The sequence below is a fragment of the Salminus brasiliensis genome, chromosome 5, assembly GCF_030463535.1.
Source record: "Salminus brasiliensis chromosome 5, fSalBra1.hap2, whole genome shotgun sequence".
In the NCBI taxonomy this organism is placed as follows: Eukaryota; Metazoa; Chordata; class Actinopteri; order Characiformes; family Bryconidae; genus Salminus; species Salminus brasiliensis.
Genome location: NC_132882.1, coordinates 24,842,564 through 24,863,762, shown reverse-complemented (window position 1 = coordinate 24,863,762; position 21,199 = coordinate 24,842,564). Strand labels below are relative to the sequence as shown.

The following is a 21,199-nucleotide window of genomic DNA, read 5'->3' as shown; positions in this document are numbered from 1 at the left end:
AGCAGGGGAGAGGAAGAGAGGGAGAGAGGGGTCAGGAGACTTCATCGGAGGGGAAATAAAGAAATTAAGGTGCTCTTTGAGTCCAGTTTTGCATAGTAACTATTAATAAAATAGAATATTGACCTACAGGTAGTTTTACAAAGAGGGCTTGTGACTAGTGGCATGAAAACAAACAAACAAAAGAATAATTTTGCTTTTATCTTTTCAAAGGATAAGATTCAAAGGAAAGGTATGCATTTCAATATAACAATGATATCAATTACATCCTGTTACTTTACTTCTTCAATTATTACTAATTATTACTAACTATTACTTCTACAAAATATCAACCTCACAGGAGAAGATAAAAACCTTCTCAACTTCCAGTAAAAAGTCAGGGTGAAAAGATTTCACTGTGTCACACAATGTCACTGTGGAGCGTTTCTATAGGTCCATTCATCCTGAAATTGTTACACAATGTAAAGAACAACTGCCAGAGTCACGTTATGTCACATAATATGTGTCAAAACGTGATACACATCAGAACAGTGGTGCTACACTATGTCCAAATGTTTGTGGACAGCCCTTCTAATGGATGCATTCAGCTACAAATTGCTGACACAGATGAGCAAATGCACACACACAGCTTATTGCCAATTGAGTAGAATTCCCTGGAGCAGATAAACATGAACCTATTGGCACCATGCCTAATGCCAGGCGTGATTGCCAGAGGGGTATGAAAATACTTTTGGAGATGAGGTGGGGTGGTGATCATCCAACATCCTGACCTCACTAACACTGTTGTCTTTGACTGCAAATCCTCAAAGCTAGTAGGGAGTCTTCCCTCGACAGTAGAGACGGTCTACTGTTAAAAGTGTAAGATCCTTGAAGAACATTTGGAGGTTCATCAGTTTGAAACTGTGGAGGAACCTCTTAAGGTGCTTTGAGGGACCTTTTGTCAAGTCAAGTGGGTTTTATTGTCATTTCAACTACATACAGAGTACACAGTGAAATGAAACAACGTTCCTCCAGGACCATGGTGCAACATAGACAGTGCATACAAGACACAAGTGCAACACAACAAACAAGTGCGGACAGACAACACAACACAGTACAGACCAGAGAATAATAAATAATTGACGGTAGTGTGCAAATTGTGCAATGTGTAATAAATAGAGTCCAGTGAGGTAGTAAAGTTATTAGTGCAAATGCTTGTGCAAAAAATGCTTCCCATGTTATCTCGGGTAAATGGTTGGAGAGAGAGAGAGAGGGAGAGTGTACAGGTACCAGAAAGATATCAGTTCAGAAGTTGAGTTGTGTTGAGGAGTCTGATGGCTTGGGGGAAGAAGCTGTTGCAGAGTCTGGTCGTGTTGGACCGGATGCTGCGGTACCTTCTTCCTGATGGCAGGAGGGAGAACAGTCTGTGTGAAGGGTGGGTGGAGTCATCCACAATGCTGGTTGCTTTGCGGATGCAGCGGGTGGTGTAAATGTCCATGACGGAGGGGAGAGAGACTCCGATGATACTCTCAGCTGTCCTCACAATGCGTTGGAGGGACTTGCGGTCAGAGGCTGTGCAGGTCCCAAACCAGGCAGTGATGCAGCTGCTTAGGATGCTCTCTATGGTTCCCCTATAGAAGAGGGTGAGGATGGGTGGAGGGAGACGGGGCTTTCTCAGCTTCCGGAGGAAGTAGAGATGCTTTGGAGGTTCTTCCACAGTTTAGAATGGAAGTACCTCCAAATGTTCATTAAGGATCTTATACTTATACGCATAACTCAAGCAGGATAATTCTTTTTTAATAACCTTGATTTCAGAAGAAAAAATGTATGAATGAGCAGTCCCAACACTTTAGCCCATTTAATGTATACAGTTCTTTCATTGTGCGATACTGCCTGAATAGCAATTATAACAAGTAGATGCCATTTGAAAATTACAGACATAATTCTATTTTCCTATTGAAACCAAGCAGTAATTATCCAGCTAAAGCACAGAGTACAGATCACATCCATTAAATTCCTTTACATCATTATCTCTGAACTTTGAACATCTTGAAATATTTCACTTTATAGCAAAACATTATTACTGCTTTATTCTTCTTTGCCTGTGTTTTTCCACCAGAAATGTAATGGATTTATAAGTTATTTATCTGAATTTCTGTAGATGCATTCTTGGGCCTGTTGGTTACACTGCATTTCATTGAGATTTGCCAGTTAATCATAATTTGTGTTCACACTTATATAATAATCATGACCCATCTTTATTCTTGTAGCACAAACAAAATCTCAAAGTGCCTTACATGAGAAGATAAATCAAGAAATATCAACAGCATGATTGCTAACAATGGAAATTCTAATTACAAAACAATTACATATTCATACAATATGATATCACACAAATAACATATGACATATCACAGGTGTTTTTAAGGGATGTTGTGAAGGTACCCGCCACCTACTTCCAGTGCAATGTTTTAACAGTACAAGTGCAGTTCATGTACGTTCCACTACAACTCAGCTACTCCATGTAAAAACAGAAAGGGTGCAATGCACATCCTGCAGATGGTCTCTTTCAGCCAAGACCATTTCTAAGTGTAGCCCTGTCTTCTTACAATATAGCAGAATAAGGTGCTATTTTTAATTTTCTAGGTGAAAATAAAACATGTGCCAATGTTGGCAGAGGAAACACTACCTGTACATCCTGTAAAAAATGAAAAATGAATGATCATTAAAACATGCAGAGATTGGTGGTATCACACATCATACCGCAACCAGCCAATAGGGCGATAGACATGTGGTTGTTTCAATTTTGAGAGACATTACACTGTCCATGTTTTTCTATAGTCATTGGCTTGACCAGGAACATGGCTCTCTACCCTTTAGGCTAGGCATGACCCTTTCCCTTATTGGATTAAACCTTGCAGGAAAATTGTTTAGAGACAAAGGCTCAGGCCTTGTTCATGATTCCTCGGAATTCAGCAAGTGTATTCTGCTGAGACAGTAGTACTCCTACACACCAGATACACAATAGAGGACAGGCAGGTTCCACCACTGTTCTTACACTGTTAAAATCAGGTTCCTTTAGGATCCTTAGGTTCTTTCATTTGAACCTTTATAGAAACCTCTTAAACCTTTAAAATGTTCCTTAAAAGCACTGTAAGCACCACGCAGCCTGACAGGAAAAGTACGCCTTCCTTGGATTTAAACATGCAAAAGGCATGTATTAAATCATGGGTGTGTTTTAGGTGTAACATGCAATAAACCAATCAGCCAGCCAGGTGCAGTCGGATTTTGGCTATTTCGATGGCGCAAAGCAGGGGTGTATGTGTGTTGGGCACATGCCTGTGTTGACAATTCACTGCCAAGATAGTAGTGATAGTAACATCTGACTGTTGATTTCTAGGTTGCCTAGGTTGTTTTCAGTCAGTGGTACACCTGTGTTTACTGTTGCCAAGATAGCAGAACGATACACCAGAAATTTACCGGAACACACCTCATTTCGAGACCACCATGCCAATCGTTGGCGCAGATATATTCAGAAGCACTGTTGCTATTTAAATGATACTGGCGGAAGGCCTGAAAATAGATTTGTTGCCAGGGTGTAAGATAGCAATGAGCATTGCGACGCCTTGCACAGGAACTGAAGATCCTTCAAAAGTTCCTCAAGGACCTTGTCCTTTTAACTGTGAATACTGAATCAGGGACATCAACTGTTTTTACGAGCAGTGACAGCCCAGTGAATATCCAGGACCGAGTGTGTTTGTTATGACGCAGTGTCCCTAGGCAGTTGTGTATTCTCCCTAAAGGTGGCACCAGCCCTTAGGGTTAACAGTAGTCATGGTTTTCCCAACATATCAGTCTCTTTCTGGTAGATGAGACTGAGCACAGCCAGGTATCGAGCCAGCACCTCCTCTTGACAGTAAATTCTCAGCCCATCAATTTGATGCTTGGTGCGATCTTCCTTCAAGTAATTCCAGTAGAAATCTCTTGGTCTGCTGCCATCGCTGTGGTAATGTCTGACCACCATCACAGCTCTGACTGCAGTGGGAGTTTGCACCACACTTTTCAGTATGTACATGTAGGCCTGTGTTTGGTACCAGTAATCGTGGGTCTCAATGAACTGAGCTTGGCGACTTCCATTACTGGGCTTGGTGAACAGTTTGCCCACCATGTCACCAGCTGTCTCTTTACATTCAATTATAATTTTGCCAGTATGTGGTGCGCTGGATTTTGTGCTTTTAGCCGAGTCTGAGCTCTTGGGCCTGGCCTCCACTAAAAAGTCCAGATTTCCTGTGAGAAACCCAAAATCCACCTTGTTGCCTTTGGTGTAGGTCAGTTTTTCGTATTTCGATGTTATCTCACTTAGCTCATGGAAGAATTTGAGACATTCAATTTCATTGTTTGGGTTTTGTAAAAAATTGGCAAACCGCTGAGGACTGCTCTGTGCCTGGTTAAACTTCGATTCATCAGAGAATTCAATCTTCTCAAGTTCTTGAATGTTCACCCTTTTACCATCCGTGATCTTTGCCAGATCTTCTCCTGGCTTCAAATATCTCCAGCTCCTTGTTTCTGCAGTGGCATACATGGTAGGTGTAGAGACAGGTGTGGTCTTGTATCTGTCCCTCATTCTAAATCCATGGCCAGTATTGGACACATTTCCCCCCCAGTTCGCCTTTAGGGTTTCCTCTGAATCTTTGATTTTTTCGAAAAAAATTATCTTAGTAATTTCCTGAATGTTCCCTCTCCTTTTCAGAATCAGGGCATGCTTAACCTCACGGCATCCCAGACGAGGGGTCGCAATAAACTTAAGTTTGAAGCTTTCCAGGTCTTTAATTATAGCTTGAGCATCCTGGATGACGTTTTGGTCTGTAGAGTGTTTGATGACCTTCTCATTCAGCACTCCATTGGGCAGGTTAATCTTTAATAACTTCAGGAGTTTCAGATAGTCCTCAATTCCCAAAGACTGTTTACTTCCAGTTCGAACAAGTTTTTTCTTTACCTCCTTTCCTCTGCTTATTCCGATTTCTGTAGGTTTTGGTCCAGTTTTTAACAGCTGAATCTTCTTTTTCTCCTCTTTGCCTTTCTGCAGAGTCATCTCTCCATCTCCATCTCCTTTTGTCGATCCTCTGCTAGCCTTTTCTTTTTCCTTTGTGATTCCTCCTGTAGCGTCATTTTTCTCCTTTTTCTCTTCTGCCTCTCCGTTGGTTCTTCCACCTCCACTTAGCTTTTTCATCCTTGTTCTCGGTACAAGCTCAGTCACACTTTTATTATCATTTGGTTTCCTGCTTTTCCCCACTTCTCCTTTCCTTCCATGGCCTGTTTCCCCATTTGCCTGGATTATCTCTTTTTTCTGCTCCTTTCCAACAACCTTGTCCATCTTTATCCCACCTCTTCGTACTTCTGGTTTTCCAGCCACATCTTTTCCTTTCACCACTGGCTCCTTGGAACTTGATGGTTTTCTTCTGGACTGACTTTGTGAAGCATTTGACTCCATTATTTCTTGACTGTGGAAACAGAAACCAGAGGGAGTGACAGAAAAACTGAAACATCATGGGGTGATTAATAGCTGATTCATACTGATACTTCCTCTAAATCAGTAAAGAAATGGACTTTTAAGTAAGCCTCAACAAATCTGCTTCCTGTCTTCCTCCTGTCACCATTTACATTTATGTCATCATGTCCTTTAGTAGCATACCACTCTAAAATCAAATGCTGATCATCAGGAAGCTTGTTATAATATATAAACAACTTAAAATTAAATATGAGAATACTCACTGTTTGGTCAACGCTCCTGCTGAAGTGAGATTGAGCTGGTTTTGATGGACATGCCTGGCTGCGCTGTCAGCTGGTACAAACCAGTGTAGCAAGAATTCTTCTATCTTGCAACACCTGTACATGCATTACATGTACAGGAGGATTGACTCCCTCCCATAATATTTCCTTGCTCCTCAACCCAGACATATTTTGGATATGTCACTCCAATATTCCACTCCATATAATATCTTATATGTATTCCATAATGTAGAGAAATTAGATGTATCCCAAAAAAAAAAACCCGTGGTACTGATGTAGTGGTTCGGGTTTATGAGTCAGCAGTTGAAATCACTTTCAGTTTCTATTTTAAGTGAAGCTTCAATTACAGATAGAATTAGTTCAACAGCTGAAGCAAACTACAACACCCACCACCAGTGCCCCCCCGCCCCCTTCACAAAAGGGAAATACACGTGACTACGCCCATTGAAAAGACGAAAAAGTCCAATCGCTTGACGAGAAAAAAGACCACGCCCCTCGAAAAAGGGTTTATTCACTGTTACGGCCACAACCCTGGACGTCGTGACAGTGTAATTTGAGAGCTTTCACGATAAAAGATATTTAGCTAACATGAAGCGCTGTTAATATAGCTATATTAATAAGTGAAAATGAGGATGCTAATGACCTGAAACTACTAAGCCACGCCCCCTGAAAAACATACTGGATTTTTTTTACAAAGCTCCTGAATCCACAAATGTGCACCTTTCAAATGCAATAATAAATAGCTCGAAAAAAAACTTTAAAAAATTATTTTGAATGATTTTCACCCTAAAGTCGTGTTCTCGCGCGCTTTTATTTTTCAGAGCGTGCTTACGTCACGGCTCGCGCCGGAAAGAGCGCCGTTGGTAAGTGTGGAGGGGGCGGGGTTTCAGCGCGCTAACGGACTATAAACACTAAATTAACATAAAGAGAAACAAACCAGTAAACAAACACCTCCACACTGCTGCTGAAAAAACTGCAGTAAAACATACTGGGCCGACCCAGGTACTGTGTCCGAGGGAAGAGCACCGGATCCCAGGCGACAGATCGGAGGTAAAATGTGTGAGTGCGCTGCTCAGCTACACAGCTAACGGCTAACGGCTGAGAGACCACACGAGACAGAACCACTCAGATTAACTGATAAATACTGATCAATACAGCGCGCATGATGAGGGTTATTGACTTTAACCAGTCCCTCGTGCTGCTCTGAGCGCCTCAGGTTGTTAAGGTTGTGACAGCTGGTTCATCCAGATTTCTGCTCACTTTCCAAAGACTTGTCCTCATTAGTTTCTGTTGTTCTCGCTCTCCTTTGCAGACTTCATGTAGGTCAGTATTAGCCTCTGTGCAGCTTTTAGACTAAATACTCGCTTTAAGTACGATTTCTTTACACTAGTTGCAGTAATGATGACAATTATCAAATATAGTACAGTCGTAAATATTGATGGTAATAGGAATGCTTGAAAAAGTAATGAGAATAATTATACCCGGCATTAGGGCTACACCATATCATATTAGGGAAAAAACGGTCATTGCAAAGTTTATTTATTTATTTATTTTATTTATATTGCGATATTTAAAAATACAGGAAATTTCAAGTCAACATAGCAGAGATTGAAATAAAATTAATGATAATGGAAAAATAAATGATAAATGACACTCTGGAAAATCAATCATGGAGAATGAGAGCAGTGCAAAGTTTGCAGAAGTTTGCTTTTATTTGTGACTATATGACTGTTGCATGTGCAATATTGATGCTGAAACTATACATTTTACAGCCCTACTCTGTAACTATACTGAGAGTATTCGAAATGTGCTGTATTAATGACAGCAATAAATAAAAAAAAAACCTCTGTATTTTCTCCTCCACACTGGTCTAAAGTTCCTGAGTAACACTATACAACAAGTACAGTCTGAAACGTCTATGTTAGCATTGCTGTAAAATGTAAAAACGTGCTGTAAAGTCATGGGAAAAAAACCTTAAGGCTCTGTAGGGATTTAATTCACAGTCATATAAACTTTTGGCTTATTTTAATGTTCAGATCCATTTAGTATACTTATTGATGTTTGTCATTTTTAATGATAGATTTTTGGTTTCTGTTCATCTGTTTCCCCCAATGTTGATTAACTGCAGCATGGAGCAAGCAGAGGAACAGGGCAACTCTGGCTCCACCAATGGCAGCGCTCCATCAGGGGGCAACTCCCGCCCCCCTCAAATTGCTCAAATGTCCCTGTATGAAAGACAAGCTGTCCAGGTGAGTGTGTGTTACTTACAGTCACTACATCAACTAATTTGCTTGTAAATGAATCTCTTTCTCTCTGTCGCTGTGTGTTCAGTCCTGTATGAAGTGCAGATTTCAAAAAGATTTAGTTTTTTTTTTTTTTTTCAATTAAGAAATAAAACATTCTTTTTTTATGTTTTATATGCCCCTCCTTTCTCACAGGGGGCTTGTAATTTCAGTCACTTGGAGATGACTGGATTGAACTTAATCTTTGATTATCAACCGTTGGTGGCTTGATTAATGGTTGGTAGTAAGAGCAAGGTTTCAGTTTCAGGTCAGATCAACATCAATTAGGGGTGTAACGGTACAGAAAAGTCAAGGTTTTGTCCCCACCACGGTTTTGACCTCACGGTTTGGTATGAGTATGACACAATAGGGGAAAAACACAGAACTAACCCAGGTTTCTTTTCATTAAATCTAAACAGACCGTCGGGCCATCTAGTGGTGTATAGCTCACCCCTGAGGTAGTTAATACAGTCTGAAGTGTGTTAATCAAGTGGTAAAATGTAAACATTAGAATGTTCCAATATGTTTTCACACACATTCATAAATGCAGACACATTGTCCTCATTTAATCCACCATGATTTCATGATGTTAAAAGTTAGAATTTCAGGGAAATACTTGTTAATTTTTAGTCGTTTCAATTCCAAAGGTGAGAACAGTGAGTGAGAGAGAATACAAAGAATGAAAATGAGCACCTGAATCTCCACATGGCAGCGACTGTGAGAGGGACTGTAACAAACAAGACTACAGTATATCAATACACGTAAACCACTACAGTTCCCCACAATACATTGCAAAGCCAGCAGCTTACATCTTGAGATTTCTGGGTTGGACACGCTTTTGAAATGATGAAATTTACCCTAATAGCGTGCACCATGTATTTTCTGTGTGATTTAATGGACCATGATTTAATGCTGTTACTCAGATATATTTTTCAGTAGAGAATGTCAAATAGGGATCTAAAAAGGTTGGTCTTATCATGGAAATTACTTATAATCTAAAATCTCCATCTACAAAATTTCATAGTTTTATACAAACATGACTAGTAGGTGGAGATCACGCCTAAATATTGTATCCTTTATTGTATAGATTATTGTTCAGCATGCTTGTGTTGGTGCAACCATCTCCCCCAGGCACTGTAATGGTTAGAAGTTAGTAAGTAAAGTGCCAAGAAGAGTCAGCTTTTAATGCATGTGTAATCAAGATGTTCCCAATGTCAGAAGGATCAATCTTCCCCTCATTTTCTCCTTATATCCTCAGGCTTCTTACATCCTCATGTTTATTATTCAGTAATTACTTGATACCTAATGCAAACTTGCTGAGTTTCTTGACTTGACTTGACTTGTGAAAGTGAGTCATGGAAGCCTGAAACCCACCATTAAGTTCTGGGTGTTTCCTTTTTCAGTGTATAGAAAATAACGCTGTCAAATACAATAGAGTTGAATGTTGTATCTTAACTGAAATTTGTTAACAGGCGCTTCAGGCTCTGCAGAGGCAGCCCAATGCAGCTCAGTATTTTCAGCAGCTGATGCTCCAGCAGCAGATCAGCAGTGCCCAGCTCCACAACCTCGCTGCCGTACAACAGGTGAGAGGCATATAGATACCACAAAGCAATATGGATATAAAGTATAAAATATATTGTGGTAAAGAATGTCAAAATTAAAATGTACATTTGAAAATTTGTCCAATTCAGAAAAATTCTGAATATAGGAAATGTTCATACTATATTAAACACGCAATTGCTGACCATAATTAAAATAAACACAACATTACAGTCAGTGCAAAAATATATTTTTCCATTCATTTTCATTGTTTTCTATTGGATTTATTACATGACATTCTGATACAATTAGATAACAGTGGTCAGGTTTAGGTTATGTGAAAGTGATTTTGCACAATGTAAAAGGTAATCTCCTTTGGAGAAAAGACCTGTATTTTCTCAGCCCATGGTCTGCTCTGAGTTTACTCTATTTATTTTTTGCAGGCCACACTTGCCGCCAGTCGCCAGTCAAGTTCCCCTAGCAACAGTGTCTCTGTAGCCAGCAGCACGGCTCAGTGCACGGTAAGTATTTACGGGAATGGTTCAGGGAAAATTCATATTTGCACAGTGTGGCCCTTACCTCAAATGAGGCTGTGCAGACTTGTTTAGATGCTCTAAGACACTGATTGACTAACTTGTCCTGATTCAGTTATTTTACCTCCCGATCTGTGTCTTAATGCTGAGTATTAGACAATTTCGATCTGATGTTAATGATTATCACTGCAGTGAAATCACTTTGTGTGATACGTGTGTGTAGTGGTAAAAACTCTTAACTGATATCTGTTGTTGTTTGTCGACTACTGATGTGCGAAAGCCACCTCCTCTAGTTTTAGCAATGTTTTTATATAGTTTCAAACATTAGCCTAGGTTTCACACTGCAAACTGCAAAAATAAATAAAAAAACTCCTGAAACCGCTATTCAGCGATGTGGACTGTGAACAGTGTCTTTTAGGGGAAGCCTTCAGGATGCCAGAGGGTTCCTCTGAACACATTGCTAAAAACAGAATTGGAACTGGAATGGACTGATACACAAAAGCTGATACCCAATCCGTTAAAACATGCCTGAATCTTAACTATTGAAGCATCTAGTGTGATATGACATTAATCATGTGCTGAGTTGAGTTATGTTATGCATACCAATCTGCTGTTTCTCATATAGGTCAATTTAAGCACCACTGCTGGGGGTGGGATCATGACAAATCCCCGCCCAATGGGTCCTGCAACATCTGCAACATCATCAGCCCTTAGCCAGTCAGTGTTACTGGGTGGGAACTCAGCTGGACAGGGTCAGATGTACCTGAGAGTGAGTATCTCTGTCATAATCCTAATAAGCAAACATTTTGATTCTAAAGTCTTATTAATGTGGTAATATTAAATATTATTATATGGTGCTTATTATATGGCGCAACAGATAACACCACTATCTGACAGTGAGCTACCACAACATGTAGGAGACCAGGGTTTGATTCCTGGTCTTGGTGACTTTGCTGCGCTACATCATTTAGAGTCCTTTGGCAAGACTCCTAACACTACACTGGCCCACCTCCTGTAATACGAATAACCTCATTATATAAGTCACTCTGGATGAGCGCATCAGCTAAAAATGTGAATGTATTAATTATTTGGATATCTCCCTCCCTCTCTTCCACAGGTGAACCGTTCTCTCAGGGCTCCTCTCACCTCTCAGCTTATCTTCATGCCGGGTGGCACAGCAACAGCTGCCGTGGCAACGGTCACCCAGCAACAACCCCAGCAACAGCAGCCCCAACAGCAGCAGCAGCAGCAGCAGGAAGTCCCTCCCACGTCTTCAAATAACCAGTCAGACAATGACCAGGTAAGATTGACATGTGCTCTGTTCAAAGCTGTTCATACTTAATAATACTTACATACAATATTAGTAAAAACATGAGCAGGGTTTTGAAATTTTTTTGTTTATTTATTTATTTTATACTTGTGGACGGTTCCATGTAGCTTATGGCTCTCACTCTCTTCTCCAAACCTGTCTATAGGTACAGAACCTGGCCATGCGCTGTGTTTCCACCCCCCGGGTGGCTGCTGTTAAGACTGAGTTTCCTGACAGGAAGGATGCTGGTGAGGGTCCTTTTATTACAGTACATGGTTTACTGCACCTTAGAGTGACCAGTAAATATTGTGCGGTGGCCGTTGTCTAGTATTTAGTTTGATTGAACCTGTTGGTTTTAGCTTGTGACATAAATCTGCATACTCATCTAGGGCTACAACAATTAGTCAGCACAGTCATAAACATAAACATAAAATTAAAATATGGAATAGTGCTGTAATGTTTAAAGCAATATTATTATGCCAGAATTGGTACTTATTGCTCCTGGGCTCCCGTTCCAGTCAGTAATAGAAATTAAAAACTTTGTTATGACAAATTGCTATAAAGTACAGTAAGTGACAGTTGTGCTGTAAAAGAAGAAATTGCATTATGTGGTAATGGTGAATGGGGATATTTTATGACACAAAAACAAGGGAAAAGATTTTGAGAGAATATTTTGGATGATTTTTATTGGACCATTCATCATAAAATTGGGATACAATGTTTTTTTGCCAATTGCCAATCCATGCAAAATGGAGCTGTTTTTGATATGCATTTTTTTCAGCAGTACACTGATGAGGCAAAAATTTAAACCAAAAGCAACAATGTAACATGAGGACTCTCCTAATAGTTAGATTAGTATTAGTGAGTGTTAACATACCCACAGTCTCTCACTTATTCTTTTTCTGTTTCTTTTTCTCTCCCAGGGTCCTTTTCTCTAGGCCAGACTCAGCCGCAGCAGCAGTTTGGTCAGTCGACTCAGCAAATCGCAGCTCAACCACAGCAACTTGCTAACACAAAGCTTGCCACTTATGGCACCACCAACAACGCCACGCTGGCCGGCATCAGCGTTAAGGCTCAGAACCCAGCCACCTTACCCACCCAGCAGCCAGGTGGCGCTGCTTCAGCTGCCTCCTCCTCGTCCTCTTCCTCTCCTTCGCTCCCTCTTTCTCAGCTCCTGCTCTCTCCGTCTGGACTATGCCAGGCACGGGGCGTGACCGCTCCTGCTGCCACAGTAACGCACATCCTGGTACCCACCTCCAATGTGCCCACTTCCTCGCAGGGTTACCCTGTGGGTTCTGTGGCACCCAAATCCAACATGGCAGCTCAGACACTGGTGGTTCAGCCACTGCAGCAGTCCAGCGGAAATCTCGGCACGGAAAAAGTGACGCACGGGACGGGCCCGGTGCCCATCCAGCCCAAAACTGCCCAAAGTCATCGGCTTCCTACACAGATACCCCCACGACACCCTCCCCCCATCCTACCAGCGCCGCCCAGCAGCGGGCAAACTGCGCACCACCCACCTCATGTGCCGGTCCAGCTGGTGGGAGCCAGACAGGGCACGCTGGGAAATTCGCAGCCTTTAGCCGTGGCCCAGGCCCGCAACTGCTGCTCCCATCAGGATGGCGCAGCAACGGGTGCTGTCCCCATTAACAGCTCCGCTAGCAATGTGGTTACCGTGGTGGCAGCCATGGAAACAGGCGGAGCAGGGGTGTGCCTTAAATCAGCCCAAAGTGCCCTCCCTGTATGTCCAATGCAAACCAATCAGAATGCGACGTTGAATCAGAGTGGTTCCTCTTCCGTCGGTCACTCCACTGATGGGCAGAACAACAGTGGCGCAGCTAGCACAGCTGAAGACTCTGTTTTTGAGCAATCCAGTACAGCCCAGGTTAGTATTATAAGGGGATATGTTAAGATTCTGAGACTGTGCTCTTGTGTGAAGTGGGAGAAAATGCTAAGCTGGCTCTCTGTTCTGTTTTCATTCTTATGTCTTAGACAAAGCCTGTGATTGGATCCTTGAAAAGGAAATCGGAATCTGATGTAACCAATGAGATGTCGGCAGAGGCTTCTGCCCACTGCTGTCCGTCAATAACTGACACTGCCCCTCCCCTCTCACCAGCTCCTTCGTTGGACACTGGTGAGTGTGGTAATGTGTGGTTATGGCAGATAGGATGACCATATAGCACCATCCGCTTTAATATTCTCTCTCGCTTGTTCTCCCTTGCTCCTAGCTCCAGAGGTAGCATTCTCCACTCCGCCAACTCTATCCCTACCTCTGCCTCTGCCTCGAGGTGGGGTTCAGGGTGATCGAGCCCCTCTTCCGCAAGCCGTGGTTAAACCACAAGTGCTCACTCACCTCATTGAAGGCTTTGTCATCCAGGAAGGAGCAGAACCATTCCCTGTGAGTCTCTCATCTTCTGCCTTTAAAAATGTGCATTAGTAGACTAAGGCACTGCCACTGTGAGCCGACGATCGGGTCATACTGCTTGCCGTCAGCAGCCAGAGTCAGAGAGGGTGCAATTAACTTCACTCTCTCAGGGGTGGGATGATGATACTTCCTCGCCACGTAATTAGTGTGATGTTGGTCAGCACGGGCGATTGTGAGCTGCTGTAAAAGAGCAATGCTGCATTAGCAGCAGTTTGAAAGGAGGTGGTGTCTGGCTTCACATGTGCTAGTCTTCACTCTCCGTTGGGGGCATTTCTAGTAATAAGGTTCACATTAATTTGGGTAGTTGGCCTACACTAGACACAAAATGTAGTTACTCCATGCCACAAGTAATGTTAATTTAAAGCAGTATTATGTTTTAATTTTTTTTGTTGCTTGGCTCTTCCTGCAGTTGGGATGTGTAGTTCACTTTTACAGGACAGGGGAGTGAAAGAACTGTCGCTGTAGAGTAACATTACAGGAGTTTGATTAGGCAGCGTTACGCAGTTCTTGTGAGAGGTCTCATCCACCAAAGTTGTGGAGATGCCATTCTCCCTATTACAAGTCAGGGGGGCATCAAAATGGTTATAAATCTATGAATATAATGCCAATTTGCTCTGTAAAAGCAAAAGTAAACTCAAAATATTTTTCACATACATATTCTGTGTATTGCTGCAACAAATGACTAATCTACTGATTATTGAAACAAATAACTTAAATAACTTTTTTTGCATTTGCTAACAAACTGTGAAGACAATAACGATGAATAACTTATTCATTAAGTCAATGTTTAAATGTTTTTCCTGCTCAGTGATTGACACTCTCTCTCTCTCTCTCAATAGTAAAGCCAAGTTATGTTTAAATCTTGGCATTTGAATCTACTGTTCATTTGTGTTTTTAACCATTTTTAGTTCAAGCGAAAACACGTCTGATGAGGTCACCAACTAATCGATTATTAAATTAGTTGCCAACTAATTTGGTTGTCAGTTTTAGTTGATTAAGTCAGTTAGTCGTTGCACACCTAATTCCTGTTGGGTGATTTGGGTAAAACGAGTGATTTGCCCAACAACAACCAATTTATGCTAATAAATTACAATGTATCTGTATCTGAATGTTTTTGCTCCTACTGGTTGTCCCAGTGACATCTGAAGCACAAAAGTTTCTGATTGGCTGCTTTTTACCACGCCTGCGCCTCACTAAGCCCAGTCTCCACACACTTGTTACCACCCCCCTAGAATGCTTTAATCAAAACAAGCAGCAGGCCCGCTGATATTAAGGGTGGAATTTACTCTTTACACGCATTGCTCTGAATGCTAGACTGTGTATATGTGATGTTTATAAATATCACAGTACGTTTCAATGAAATGTGAGCTTGGTCAAGGTTTGAAATGTGTCTATTTTGACAAACAGGTGACGGGTCCTGTAAAGGAACGGGCAGAGGGCGTTCCTGTTGCTATGCCTCTCGCCATGCAGTCTGAAAACAGTGCCCCCTCGGGTAAGTGTGCGCTTGCCGCTTGTTGGAATTGTTTGTGGATATTCATATTCCTGTCTGTGAAAGTGAGCTGTAGCTGTCGTGTTCATTCGTCTCCATTCACAGTGCTGAAGTGTGAATTCTGTGAAAGCTTCGCTCCTGCCAGCCAGTTCAGAGGGTCCAAGCGCTTCTGTTCCAAAACTTGCGCTAAGAGGTACTGAGTCGTATTAAAGCTTAAATAAGCTGCGGCTGGTCGTGTTACATGACACCCAGTATGTAAATAGATTTTTTCCCGTAATTATGTCATCAGATAATTACATTTACACAACAATAGTGCAGCAAAATAACAGTAATAACTCTACATGTCTTAACCACTGTGACTTCACCTGTGCCCATCATTCTGTATATCATTGTGTTAGTAAGTGTACTATGTTTGACTGTTCTGTAAACCACCATTTCAGGTACAATGTGAGCTGCAGTCATCACTTTCGCACCAGTCGGGTCCGCAGCGTCGGAGAGCAGCAGCAAGCGGCCGCCGTGGTTCAGGACGGGATTGCCAGACGCAGAGGTCCTCGCAGGAGTAGCTCTGAGATTGCCTGCGCTAAAATAGCGAGCAGGCACCTGTCAGTGAAGGTGAGTCCTGAACAACAGAGGGGAGCAAGGGGTTCGGTAATAGTGCACAAGCTTAGAGGGGATGTATTGTGCAGCTCCACAAAATGTTGTACAGTAGTAGTGCAGTAGCTGCATTCTGGCCTGGGGTGGCAATGACCGAGACGCCATTCTCCCTATTACAGTCAGTGGAGCATAAGAATAATAATTCATAGTATTTACTGATTGATAAATTTAAGTGTTGGCCTGCGGTTTAGGGGCTATTTACAAATGTAGCTCAACAGTTAATTACACATATGTTTACCTTTTTAAAAGATGCTTGCTTTATAAAATAATAACGCTCCTTTTTATTTTTTTTGTTCAGTGCCGTTCGGAGTCCAGTCGATCGGAGGACATCTCCAGCTGTGAGGGAGAGGAAGAGGAGGAAGACTCTCTCTCCCTGTCCCCAAGCTCTTCCTTCTCATGCCCTCGCCCCGCCCACTGCGGCCCTCAGTTGGACGACACTACTCAAGGCAGCCTCCCTTTAGACGGGGACCAGTTTCTGTCTGCTAGCCCTGCCCACTGGAGCGTAGAGGAAGTGTGCCGGTTCATTTCCTCTCTGCAAGGTAAGTTTTACATTCAGCACATCAATCCTCATCAAACAAGTGAACGGTTCCGGACTGTCATGCATGTCATGTCTGACCTCGCACATGGCTGTAGAAATGCCCTGTTGGATGTAACGGTGTCTTACCATAGAAAAAATGTTGTTAATAGCTAATAACTTGGAGTGTTTTGCCATCTGTTTGATTTGTTTTCAAACAAGGGAAAAAAAACAAGTTCAACATCAAGCACACCAAATTCATCACAACAAACCACATGAGATCGTTCTCTCCTCTTATTGGTCAGACCTGTCTGGGGTGGGAGCAAGAAAGTAAATACAGGAAGAAGGTTGTATGCTCTGGACTAGTGCATTTTTCTGTGTACTTTAACATGAAGCAACGTCAGAGATGGCATTTGTTTATAGCTGTAGTATTTATCTGGGCGATATGCCAGGTTTCACCTGGAAATGGCAGTCATTTATCTTAAACTTGCGGCGTAAACATGATAGCTGGGCAAGCTTGAGTTCAGAACATACAAGGGTACTGCTTAGTCTGTAATAAAATGCAGCTCTAATACGTACAATGACTTTAGTATCTGAATGGGATCAGGTTGACATGTCTGTATGAAAGTGACATAAACAGCCTGGACCATAGTGGGTATTGCATTACCATGATTTAGCACTGTCACAACTGTACCTTTTTACATTTTTATCAGCTGTCCCACCTCTTTGCTGCCTGATAATCCTCTTTCAGATTGTACTGTACCTGGGAGTAATGATTGATGGGTACTCTTGTACTTCTTAACTCTATTCTGTAAGATGTGCAGTGTTCAGTAGCCATGTTCTCGTTTATTGTATATCAATGCAAAATAGTGTAAACTTTTTTGCATAACTGAAATTTAGTTGGCCAAGGCAAGTTGTGTTTGCTTCTTTGGTTTTTCTCTGTATTAATGGCATCAAGTTACATTATAAATGTCCTCAAACTGAGGCTTGTACGATGTTCATATTGGCTAGGAACTAGCAGCAGATGCTGCACTGTGATATTGACTACATTTGGTAGCATGTGGTAGTGTACTATGGTAGTGTACTATCTCAGACAAAAAGCCTTTTACTGTAAAGTAGGTGGGTTAATACCATGTTGGATGTTGAAACCCACCAGCTGCTTTAACTGTAACTGTCTAACTTCATAACTGTGTTAAAGGTGGAATATCTAGGAGGGAAGACCTTTCATATGCTGACTTGATGCAACATTGGCATCCTTTTACAGAACCACACTAGCATTCAGTGAGCTCTTTAGAGCGACCCATTCTTTCACTAATGTTCGTAAAGGCAGACTGCATGGATAGGTGCTTGATGAACATGTAGCAATAGGACTGAATGAATTCTCCTAAATTCAGTGATTGAGGTGTCTCAGTACTTTTGTTCATATAGTTTATTGCTCATAATCTGGGCTATGCAAATGGAAAGTAGCTTTTTTGATACTTTGTTGCAAAGCTGCTTTTTCTCTTTGGAGATTAATGTCAGTAGTGCATGGTTCCTGACCAAATAAAGTTAATTAAAAATTCATTACTAGCATTATGTCAGCCATGCTGTTAGCTATATTTTCCTCCAGGGCTAAGCTAAAGATGCACACTCATCACACCAAACATGTCTTGTTTGATGAACTACATTTAGTCTAAGCAGAACTTCGATTTTTTTGCAAAACCAACAGTGTACACCTTCCATCTCAACAATTCTAAACTCATTCACCTCACCTCCCTGATGTGCATTTCCAGGCTGTGAGGACCTGGCGGGTCAGTTCCTGTCTCAGGAGATCGACGGACAGGCGCTGCTTTTGCTCAAAGAGGAGCATCTCATGACCACCATGAACATCAAACTGGGTCCTGCCCTCAAGATCTGCGCTTCCATCAACAACTTGAGAGACTGAAGGACACGAGAGGGAGCAGGGAGGGAGGGGCATATCCAACTTTTTTTTCTTTATTTTTTTTATTCTTCCTTTCCTTTACCAGCATAACAGGTATGATGTAGGATGAGGAGAGCGAGCTGTAGTGTCTGTAGTGAGAGCATGGAGAACTAATTTAGCCTTCATCAGTAACCTTACAGACAGACCAGTGGAAAGAGTGACCTCCATTAGCATGAGAAACTGAAAGAAGAGACTTGTGAAGACATGCAAGAGTTTTGCGGCTGTGTGAGAAACTCACCTCTTCAGTCATACGTGGTCCTAACTCTGGTGTCGGCTGACCTCCACCTACAGGTTAATGGTGTAACAGAAGTTTAGCCCATTGATTATACCAGTGGTACACTCTTAAAAATAAAGGTTTCTAACTGGCTCTTGGCATTAGGTGTACACCATGGACTTGACATAGGACCTTTACATTATGTAAAAGTGTTTCTTCTGTGGCATCACTCCAAAGAACCTTATTGGTTACCTTTAATTTGAAGAGGGCGGCTTGTGTTTGGTAAGATATGAAGGAAGGGATCAGGGTTGGGCGAACTGGGTTTGGACCTTTGACAGAGATTTTACAGAGAGAGAGAGAGAGAGAGGAATAGGGTAAGATTTTATAGGGTGACTTTCCTGAACGTTGAATGTGCTGATTTTTTTTATTTTATTTTATATATATATATATATTTGTTGTGCAAGTTGAAGCGATGATGAATGAGTGTATGATGTAAAAAGCCTCAGAAGATGAGTGTGGCTGCTTGTGTTTGTTACTTATGATACTGAAATGTAATCAGCGTGTGATTGTTGATGCGATGACTGAAGGTAGTTAGTTTTATCCTATAGTGCAGATGACCAGTAGAGTCTGACCCTGACTAAGTTGCCTTACTCTGTACGGTAGTGCTTTGTGTAGTTTTATGGGTGTGGGTGGTCTTTTTCAACAGTGGCTATACTTTCCAGTGTTACTCGCTGCATTTACAAATAATCTACACAGACTTACAAATCCAATTTACCCACATTTTTTCTATCCCAAAGTTCCCTTCTTTTAGTTTTGCACCAAAGCTACGAGGCTAATGTAGCTAAGAAATAGAAGCTGTAATGGAAGCCCAGCAGTTCGTGTTCATCCAATCCTAAATCATCACACTCCATCACTAAGTTGTTAAGTAATCTGACTCTGTATAACATAGCTGCTATTACTGTTTTTAGCTGTGAAACACGCCTCTGTCCATTTGTATAGATAACCGTATGTTGTACAGTGTCCGCACAAGTCTGCTTGAGATCTGCTAGTAAGTGCTTTTTGAGGTGAGTGTGTGGTGACGCTAACCAGTGGGGTATAAGCTTCTATTACATGTTAGTTACATCAGCCTACGTAGCCCAAGTAAAACTTTTGGCTGATTGAATAACTACATTTGGGGTGAGGAGGGTAAAGTTTCTGTTGCTTTAAGTAATACCAGACTGTTACTATGGATCAATATACTGGTTTTGTTTGTAGTATCCAGGATATTTTGTCTTTGAATGCTGTTCAGCAGAGATCTGTGGAAATGCAGCCGCTGTGAGAGAAGACGGTGAAAAAGAGACGCTCCACATTTCATCTCACTAGTCAGTATTAAGGAGTAGCTTTTTGTACTGCAGACAGTTAGAGGATGACTGGTGTCAGATATCCAATCATAGTTTTTAAAACACAAAAGCTATTTTTTTTTCTACAGTAGCTGATGTTAGGAGCTTTTTTCCATTTGTACTGAGAAATAAGAATCATTCTTTTTTTTTTTTTTTTTTTTTTATTTTATGGGGGGCATTCAGTTTAAACTTTACGTAGGTAAGTATCCGTAGTTTGACCTCTGAGCTTTGCAGCACCTGGATTCAGGTATGAGAGCGACAGAGAGGGAACACCTGGAGGTGCTCTGGTGGCGTCCTGAACTGGCCAAAGCTGATATAGTGGCCTAGTTTCTTTGTATCCAGAAATACCAATAAAACAGGTGCTATAACAATGATCTCTGCGATTTGTTTTGTTTCTTTATTCCCTCTTGTTGGCTTCGGACACATGATCCCCTTTCGCGAGAAACTAAAGAGTTGGGAAAGAGTTGTCTAAAACCGCACATCAGCAGGAACTTTTTACAGTGTACTGTATTTTAGAGTCTGTTTAGACCAGGCATCACATGCATTTGTGGATCTGGTCAGTATCTAAATCTACTTTAAGCACATTTTGTTTTTCATTTGTCACTAAAATGCATCCCCAGTGTGACCAGATGCGCTTTGATTTTTACTTTCCCACAGAAAACTAAACACTTACATCATTTCTGTTTCATGTAGAACAATATATGGTTCTTGTGTTCCCGTAACGTCTTTATCGCAAACTGCAGTGGACTATTTAAACCACAAGGAAACAAAAACTCTAATACTGCAAGCAAATGGCAGTAATACACACACACACCGCATACACACAAAGGAAGATTGGGAGAGCAAGAATTGTTTACACTTCTGTTAAATGTAGACAATATCCAAATGTGGATTGAGTGTTCTGAACATAATCTGATCACAATGCGTCTTGGGGGTGTTTACATCTGGCCTTTCATGCGGACAAGTGAAATCCGAACAGGTGGCAATCCGAAACGGATGTTAATGCCAGGTGTAAACAGGCCTTAGAGTTAAATTACATTAAAACAAATGTGTTGAGCAGTAAATATATAAAGATATAGCCCTGTGTAAAACCTGACTTAACATATCATGTAGTATATGATGGATGAGTTAGTAT

General features: G+C 41.5%; 2 protein-coding genes across 2 annotated transcripts; one reads left to right on the top strand and one right to left on the bottom strand.

Moving 5' to 3' along the window:
- Window positions 1–1,718: 1,718 nt before the first annotated feature.
- On the bottom strand, window positions 1,719–6,039 carry LOC140555599 (uncharacterized). The gene is made up of 2 exons (XM_072678876.1): window positions 5,749–6,039; window positions 1,719–5,477 (listed from the first exon to the last, which is right to left on the bottom strand). The coding sequence occupies exons 1-2, from the start codon at window positions 5,868–5,870 to the stop codon at window positions 3,809–3,811; spliced, it is 1,791 nt and encodes a 596-aa protein (XP_072534977.1). The 5' UTR covers window positions 5,871–6,039; the 3' UTR covers window positions 1,719–3,808.
- Window positions 6,040–6,624: 585 nt separating this feature from the next.
- On the top strand, window positions 6,625–20,438 carry phc1 (polyhomeotic homolog 1). The gene is made up of 15 exons (XM_072679910.1): window positions 6,625–6,816; window positions 7,895–8,015; window positions 9,521–9,631; window positions 10,031–10,108; window positions 10,746–10,889; window positions 11,238–11,420; window positions 11,596–11,677; window positions 12,353–13,314; window positions 13,422–13,563; window positions 13,658–13,827; window positions 15,262–15,346; window positions 15,449–15,536; window positions 15,784–15,955; window positions 16,296–16,536; window positions 18,284–20,438. Exons 2-15 carry the CDS (start codon window positions 7,896–7,898, stop codon window positions 18,433–18,435), a joined length of 2,730 nt encoding a protein of 909 aa, XP_072536011.1. The 5' UTR covers window positions 6,625–6,816; window position 7,895; the 3' UTR covers window positions 18,436–20,438.
- The last annotated feature ends 761 nt before the right edge of the window (window positions 20,439–21,199 follow it).

What these genes read in the sequence shown, in the direction of transcription:
- LOC140555599 (XM_072678876.1), bottom strand. Translation starts at nt 5,870, where the DNA reads ATGTACAGGTGTTGCAAGATAGAAGAATTCTTGCTACACTGGTTTGTA. An exon ending in GCAGGAGCGTTGACCAAACA is followed by an intron (nt 5,478 to 5,748) that starts GTGAGTATTCTC and finishes CTGTTTCCACAG; the next exon opens with TCAAGAAATAATGGAGTCAA.
- phc1 (XM_072679910.1), top strand. Translation starts at nt 7,896, where the DNA reads ATGGAGCAAGCAGAGGAACAGGGCAACTCTGGCTCCACCAATGGCAGC. An exon ending in AGGGTCAGATGTACCTGAGA is followed by an intron (nt 10,890 to 11,237) that starts GTGAGTATCTCT and finishes TCTCTTCCACAG; the next exon opens with GTGAACCGTTCTCTCAGGGC. An exon ending in GTTCATTTCCTCTCTGCAAG is followed by an intron (nt 16,537 to 18,283) that starts GTAAGTTTTACA and finishes GTGCATTTCCAG; the next exon opens with GCTGTGAGGACCTGGCGGGT.